This window comes from Fukomys damarensis, unplaced genomic scaffold (genome assembly GCF_012274545.1).
Source record: "Fukomys damarensis isolate Sample0158 unplaced genomic scaffold, DMR_v1.0_HiC HiC_scaffold_17, whole genome shotgun sequence".
In the NCBI taxonomy this organism is placed as follows: domain Eukaryota; kingdom Metazoa; phylum Chordata; class Mammalia; order Rodentia; family Bathyergidae; genus Fukomys; species Fukomys damarensis.
The window spans coordinates 54,117,935-54,125,797 of record NW_022900929.1 but is presented as its reverse complement, the minus strand read 5'-3'; the positions used below and the strand labels follow the sequence as shown (position 1 = coordinate 54,125,797).

The 7,863-nt window shown below is 38.6% G+C and overlaps 1 protein-coding gene across 6 annotated transcripts in view; it reads right to left on the bottom strand.

Moving 5' to 3' along the window:
• Nucleotides 1-7,863, bottom strand: part of Ap4s1 (adaptor related protein complex 4 subunit sigma 1) — a 56,084-nt gene that overhangs the window by 8,238 nt on the left and 39,983 nt on the right. The window contains exon 6 of one of the 6 annotated variants that reach the window (XM_010633561.3): nucleotides 5,631-6,298. The exons of the other annotated variants lie outside the window; for them this stretch is intronic. Within the exon in view, the coding sequence (XP_010631863.1) occupies nucleotides 6,293-6,298 (6 nt within the window). The 3' untranslated portion in view covers nucleotides 5,631-6,292. Of the gene's footprint in view, nucleotides 1-5,630; nucleotides 6,299-7,863 lie in introns of those variants that run through there. 6 annotated transcript variants of the gene reach the window in all.

Here is a 7,863-nt window from a genome sequence, read left to right as displayed (position 1 = left end):
TTTTTTTTTTTTGGTACTGGGGATTGACCTCGGGTCCTTGCACTTGCAAGGCAGGCCACCGAACCACTGAGCTAAATCCCCAGCCCATGTACTGTCTCCTAATAAGGTAGAAAACACAAAAGAAATGGACAGATTCCTGGATATATATGCATTACCAAAGCTGAACCATGAAGACAAAAATTCTAAATAAACCAATATTCATCAATGAAATTAAGATGTAATAAAAACCTACCACAAAAAATAGCCCAGACTGATGGATTCACTGCTGAATTCTACAAGAAATTTAGAGAAGACCTAATGCTACTACTTCTCAAACTCATTGATGAAATTGAAAGAGAAACAATACTCCCAAATTCATTCCTGGAGGCAAGCATTACCCTGATCCCAAAACCAGAGAAGGATTCAATCAAGAGAACTACAGGCCAATCTCTCTAATGAACAGAGATGCAAATATCTTCAATAAGATATTGGCAAAAAGAATGCAGCAAATCATCAAAAAGATTATACATCATGACCAAATAGGATTTATCCCAGGGATGCAGGGATGGTTCAACATACACAAATCATAGACCACATTATCAGAGCCAAGCCCAAAAACGACACAATCATCTCAATAGATGCAGAAAAAGCATCTGACAAAGTCCAACACCAATTCATGATAAAAACCCTACAGAAAAATGGGATAGATCTTTATCTCAATCTGATAAAAGCCATCTATGACAGAACAATAGCCAACATCATACTAAATTGATAAACTGAAAGCTGTCACTCTAAAATGAGGAACAAGACAAAGATGTTCACTTCATCACTCAATATAGTTCTGGAAATAGACTGAACAATCAGACAAAAGAAAGAAATATAAGAATAAGGAATGGAAAGGGAGAAGTTAAATTATTATTTGTGGATGACATGATACCGTATGTATAAGACCCCAAAAATTCCACCAAAAGATTTCAAGATTTAATAACCAAATTCAGTAGCAAAGCTGGGTACAAAGTGAACACTCAAAAATCAATAACATTCCTGTACACAAAAAACAAACTCAAAAATTAGGGAAACCACACCTTTCAAAACAGCATCTAAAAACATGAAATACCTTGGAGTCAATCTAAAGTGGAAGTAAAAGACTTTCATATGGAAAACTATAGTACTTTGAAAAAGGAGATCAAAGGGTATATCAGAAAATGAAAAGATATCCTTTGTTTTTGGGTAGGAAGAACTAATATGGTGAAAACAGTCATATTTCAAAATTGTTATACAGATTTAATCAAATCCCAATCAAAATACCAATAGCATGCCTCACAGTTAGAGAAAAGAATTCTAAATTTCATTTAGAACCAGAAGAGGCCTGGAATAGCAAAAGCAATTCTGGGCAACAAAGGCAAGGCAGGAGGCGTCACCATCCCTGACTTGAAATTATTCTACAAGGTTATTGTGATAAAAACAGCATGATATTGACAAAAAAAAAAAAAAAAAAAATAAAATAAAAAAAAAAAAAAAAAAAAAAAAAGAGGATCAGTGGAACAGATAAGAAGATGCAGAAACAACTCCAAACATACTCAATTACCTTAACTTTGACAAAGAAGCCTAACACCTTAACTGGAAGAAAGATAGCCTCTTTAATAAATGTTGCTGGAAAAACTGGCTTTCCACCTGCCGAAGATTAAAAGTAGGCCCATATCTTTCACCATGCACTAAACTAAAATCAAATGGATCAAAGGTCTAAATATTAAAACAGAAACACTAAATGTACTGGAAGACAGAACAGGTAGAAACTCTGAAGTCATTTGCATAGGCAAAGATTTTATGAACTAAACTGATCACAGGAAATATCACAAAGGATCAACAATGGAGATCTCTTCTTACTAAAAAGCTTTTGCACAGCAAAAGAGATCATGAACAGAGTGAAGAGACAACCCTCAGTGTGAGAAAAAAAATTTCCCAGCTGTTCCTCAAAGGACTAATATCCAGATATAAAGAAGTCAGGGACCAGGGATGTAGCTCAGTGGTGTGGTGCCTGCCTGGCAAGTACAGGTCTTGAGTTTGATTCCTGGTACCGAGAAAAAAAAAGTTAAAAAAAAATCAGACTCCCCAACTTTTTATATTGTCCAAAAATTTTTTTGCAAAAACATTTATGGGTATATTTTGATACACATAATGATAACATTCATCATAGGGAGTTGTATCTTTACATGATATATCTTGTTTCTTTTTCCCATTCCCCTCTTTGACCCCTCTTTCCCTTATTTACAAGTTTTGTTTCCATTTTTCCTTTTTGTCTCCTTTCCTTTCCTCTTCCCACTTCCTTGTTTACCTTCTTATGTGAACATTTTCTTTTCATTTTTCAATATCTGTTACACATTTTAGTCCTCATTTTCACTTTTGGTTTCTCACATCAGAGAAACTATTCAGTACTTAAACATATGTGTTGGATTTATGTCACTTAGGAGTATGGTGTCAAGGCACATCCATTTAGCTAGAAATGTCTCGAGCCTTTCCTTCTTTATGGCAGAGTAATACTCTATTGTATAAAAAAACTACATCGTCTTCATCCATTCATCTGTTGATGGACATTTGGGCTGTTTCCAAGATTTAGCTACTATAAACTGTGCTGATATAAACATGAGAACTCCGAAATTTAAAGACCCAATCCAATAATGGGCATCTGAAATGAATAGACACTTCTCAGATTAAGTAGAGATGGCAAATATATTAAAAATATGTACTCATCATTCAAGAGATGCAAATTAAAACAATGCTGAGATTACATCTCCAGAAAGAATGGCTATTATTAAGAAATCAACCAATAATAAATGTTGGCAGGGCTCTGGGGAAAAGGATTCCTTCTCCACTGTCAGTGGAAGTGTAGACTGGTGCAACCACTGTGGAAATCAGTGTGGCGATTCCTCAAAAACTAAAAGTAGAGGTTCCATTCAACCCAGCTATTCCCCTTCTTGGTATCTTCCCAAAAGGATTAAAAGCAGGGCTGGGGGATGTAGCTCAGTGGCAATATGCCTGCCTGGCAAGCACAAGGTCCTGAGTTTGATCCCCGGGACCAAAAATAAATAAAAAAATTAAAAAAATAAAAGCAGCATACACAGTGATATATGCACACCCATTTTTTTTTTTTGTACCAAAGATTGAACTCGGGTCCTTGTGCTTGCAAGGCAGGTGGCACAACTACTGAGCTATATCCCTAGCCCACAACCATGTTTACAGTGGCACAGTTTGTAATAGCTAAATCTTGGAAACAGCCCAAATGCCCATCAAGTGATGAATAAAAATGTGGTGGTTTGTTTTTATATATACACAATGGAGAGCTACTCTGCCATAAATAAGGACAAGCTTGAGACATTTTCAGCTAAATGGGTGCACCCTGAGACCATACTCTAAAGTGACATAAATTAAACCCATATGTTTAAATATCACATTGTTTCTCTGGTATGAGAAACCAAGAGTGGAAATAAAGACTAAAACATATAATAGATATTGAAAAATGGGAAGAAAATGTTCAAATGGGAAGAGGAACAAGAGAGGGGGAATGGTAAAGGAAAGAAGGGACAAGGGAAAAAGAATAGAAGGAAAAATGGAAACAAAGTTATTGTAAATAAGGAGGGGAATAGGGATCAAAGGGGGGAAATGGGAAAAAAAGGAAGCAAGATATCTCAGGTACAGGTACGAATTCCCTGTGATGAACGTATCATTATCGTTACATATATCTGAAATGTATCAATAAAGGTTTTGCTTCAAAACCAAAACAAAACAAGCAATCTTAGCTCACAGAATTTGAAGGCTTAAGTAAGTCTACCTAGCTCTGTGATAGGGCAAACTTTCCCTATAAAACAGGCCTCCAGGGCAGTGGGTGTGGGAGGGGATGGGAGCTGGTACAGCTTATTTCCAGCATGTGAATGATTTAGGCCATTGCCTTGCTTGGTCCTGAGGGATAATCAGCCCCACCTGACACCACTTGTGAGAGGGTTTCCACTTAACTAGGATGGAAGGGTTTCAATAAGACAGAAATTTTGTCCTGGTTTCCTGCACTTGGGTCATTTCTTTTTTAAATCTCATCTGTCTTACTCTGTAATGTTAGTTTTGTTGGAAGTAGCACAATCCCATACTAGGGAAAACTGTAAATGGTACACTCTCAGTTGTATCCTGCAAGCTCTGAAAAACTTCCCCATCCTCAAAAAGGCATCAGGGTGGAAAAACTTCTGGAGAAAAAGACTGAATAAGGGAAATCATGTCTGCGACAGGGCTGATTAGGAGGGTTTCCTATGCCTGAAAAAACAAAGATTATGTGCCCTGAATGCTGGGAGAAACCCCTCTTGGCTGTAATTATGGCAGCTGCTTGTTTTCACCTTTTCCAGCCTACCAAGCTTTCCTGACAGTGCAGACCCTAACAAAGCGAACTGCTCCAGCAGGTCCTGGCTGCTTGCTGAAGAACAGCAACAGAACCGACCCAGGGCAGCAGGAAATTACAGCTGAACCTCTACAGGCCCTCTGCATTTCTGCTATGTACCTGGTCTGTGCATGCCCTCCTGGAAAGGTGAGAGTTAAAAGGGCTCTGAGTGGAGCAGAGGAGAGGCATGTGCTTTTAATGTTTTGTTTTCCACAAGGGGATGGTGGTAACCTTTTAAGAATGCAATAGAAGAGAGGCGCCTCCATGAAGTCAAATGTGGGAGTGAAAATGAAACCGGCTTAAAAATGGGAAAAGATACAAATTGTGTGTGTTTTGGTGTGGAAATTAATATGCAAACTAGAAGGCTGGCTCATTCCACAGACATATGCTATACAGCAGAGGGGTGGGTGCAAAGTGCACCTAGCTGGGTGTGGTGGAAACACCTGTAATCCCAGCACTCTGAGAGGCATAGGCAGGAGAATTACAAGTTTGAGCCCAGCCTGGGCAATTTAGACACAGTTAGGTTTTATTAAAAAAAAGAGGAGGAAGCAGCGGCAGCGGTGGCTGTGGATACATTTCAGAGTGAGGCCCTGGGTTTAATTCTTTAAAAGAAAAAAAAAAAAGATAAGCACACCTGTCTCTACTTCCAATAAACATCTAATTTATATAATTTATGGTCCATTGAAACAACTTATCCAACTGTTAATACATATCCTATTACATCTGATTGTCTTTAATTCTCTGAGTATCTGAACTTGTAAATCTTCCTGCATAGGTGTAAGGTTACTCAACTCAGTTACCTGCAGCCATGGCAGGAGCCCAGATTCAGGCTGAGATGATACTGAAACTCTTGTAGTCCACTTCTCTCACTGTGTGAGGGGGTGATGTGTCTTGTCCAAGACTCACAGGGAGCCCAAAGTGGGTCTTGGCTAAGTCCTTCCAACAAAGTTTCTATTAGTCTTGTCGTCTTCCTGATAACTTTTTTTTTTTGGTACTGGGGATCGAACTCGGGTCCTTGGGCTTGCAAGGCAGGGTACCGAACCGCTGAGCTAAATCCCCGGCCCCCTGATAACTTTTTGAAAGGCTCCCCACCCTATGCTCTTTTTTTTGGTACTAGGGATTGAATCCAGGGCCTATCACACGGGCTTGTCTTTTCTTTCTTTTTTTTTTTTTTTTTTTTTTTTTTTTTTTTTTTTTTGAGATAGGATCTCACTTTGTAGTTCAGGTTGGCTTTAAATGTGAGGCAATCTCTTGTCTCAGCCTCCAGAGTGCTGGTCTTATAGGCATGCGACACTACTCCTATCCACAAAGGTCTTTTTAAAAAACTGAGCTATCCAAGGCAAAAGAGATTTTTAATTGCTTTAAACAGCATAGTTAAAAGAGAATGCTGCATAGTGAATAAAAACTAGACCAGTGACTGGCCTTGTGTCTCCTAGGTCGTAGATGTAGGTCACTTACCACTAGAGGGCACAAAGTTTTTCTCAGTTAATTTAAAGTCTTAAATACTGCCTGCACATGAGTTTTATCAACACAATGACATTTCCCATCAATCGTAACAGGTAAATGGCCATTTCTCCAGGATATTAAGTTGATGCAGACATACCAGTTCTGGGCACAAGTACACACACACACACACACACACACACAAATATAAAAGTATGGGATAATTCATATACAAGTTACACACTAAGTATATATAAGTACATTAATAAATATTTGTCACAATTGATGTCATTACTTTAGATTCAATGTTCTCAAAAGACTTCTTTCTTATTTTCAGGAAGCAGCAGATTTTTTTAAGTAAAAAGTTAATTCACACAAAGCCTAGTGGGCTCCTGCCAAGATGTGCAGGTCCACAGTATTCCAATCCCATCTCGTTGTTGTTGGGGTCCTTCAGTACTTTTGATTTAAAGGATAGCAAAGGAAAGGAGAATTCATTCTGCTATGAAAAGTAATGAACACAAGCTAGGTAATTTTCTCAACCATCCCATTAACCAATTCTTAGGGCCTTCTGACCATGAAGACTGGAGATTTATACCTAGAGCCCTAAAAATCCAGTCTCTGGGAAGACCAAGCATTTTCTAGCTGTGTTATATATATTTTGAACAAACTTATCCACATGTTGACAGAAGTTAAATTACTATTATATTATTTATGAAAGGGTTCTGGGGATCATCCTGCACAGTTGCACAAAGATTGAGAAGGCGAGATAGGTGTTTCCAATGGCAAACTGTTCAGGGAACATACTGGACATGGAGTTTAGAATAGGGCCTAGGTGTGTGGGATATATAAGTAGGAAAATATAGGCTAGTTCTGGGGACAACGACCAACTCAAAATGATCTTTAGTGTTATTCGGGGAGTTTCTTCACTGTCAGCTAACTATCTTCAATTAGAATCTCATTCTTATAATCTCTCAGTCTGAAATTATCTCTTACTTCAAATACCTTCGTTCACCTAGTGTTGAGTATTTTTGTTTATAGAATGAAACTTTTACCTTTCTGGTAAAAGGAAAAAAGGCTGCTTTTGATGGCAAGCCATTGAGATGCCTCCTTAATCTGGCTAAAAGAGGAATTACATAAGCAGGGAACTAGCTTTTTCTCCCCCAGCCACTTTTCTGCTCTGCTGCTCTTGGCATGTGGGCTTTCTCTTCATCTGTCTGCTCTCATGGTTGTACTGCAGCAGGTCCAGGGACCATATGTAGGTAGCACCATCTACAAAGAAATAAGAGAAATTTCTCTTCATGGATCTCTTTATTATTTCTTATTTAAGGGCATAAATATTTTTACAGAAACTTTACAGATAAAGATTTGTATCTCACATTCTTGGTCTGACCTTGGTCACATACCAGTTTCTGTATTTGGGCAAGGGGATAGAATTATAGTGTGATCGTTAACTGTTGTGTCACCTTGAGTGAGAAATGCCTAGCTGTTCTGGGTGTGGATGAGTGGTAGAATTACTGAAGAGGGAAGTCCCGCCCTGGATGTGGGAGCATCAAACAGTAGACTTGTAGTCTCAATGGTATAAAAAGGTAAATAAGAAGGAAGTCTCACTTCTGCTTCGTCAGAGGAGATCCAGTCTTCACCATCACCTTTGGATGTCTGTCTCCAAGCTTCCATACAGACTTTTCACCCTTCCAGCTCAGACTTCAGTTTCCAGCACAGACCCTTCCTTTGGTTTCCTGATGCAGATTCCAGCAGGACTCTGCAGTGAGCTCCAGGTCTTCCGCTTTTGACTGGATTGTTCAGTTCTCCAGTGTGTGGATGGCCCCTTTGCTTCCTTCTACACCTATTCTACATGTGGCCATTTAAGCCTACCTTGTAAATCTTAGTGTAATATAATATTTAATATATAATATTAAATCTGTTACTCTACTGAACTCTACCTGATATATACAATGACTGAGATAGGTATCTCTTCCCCATAGTGGCACAGTCATCACAATGGGGATAAAAACTGACTCTTG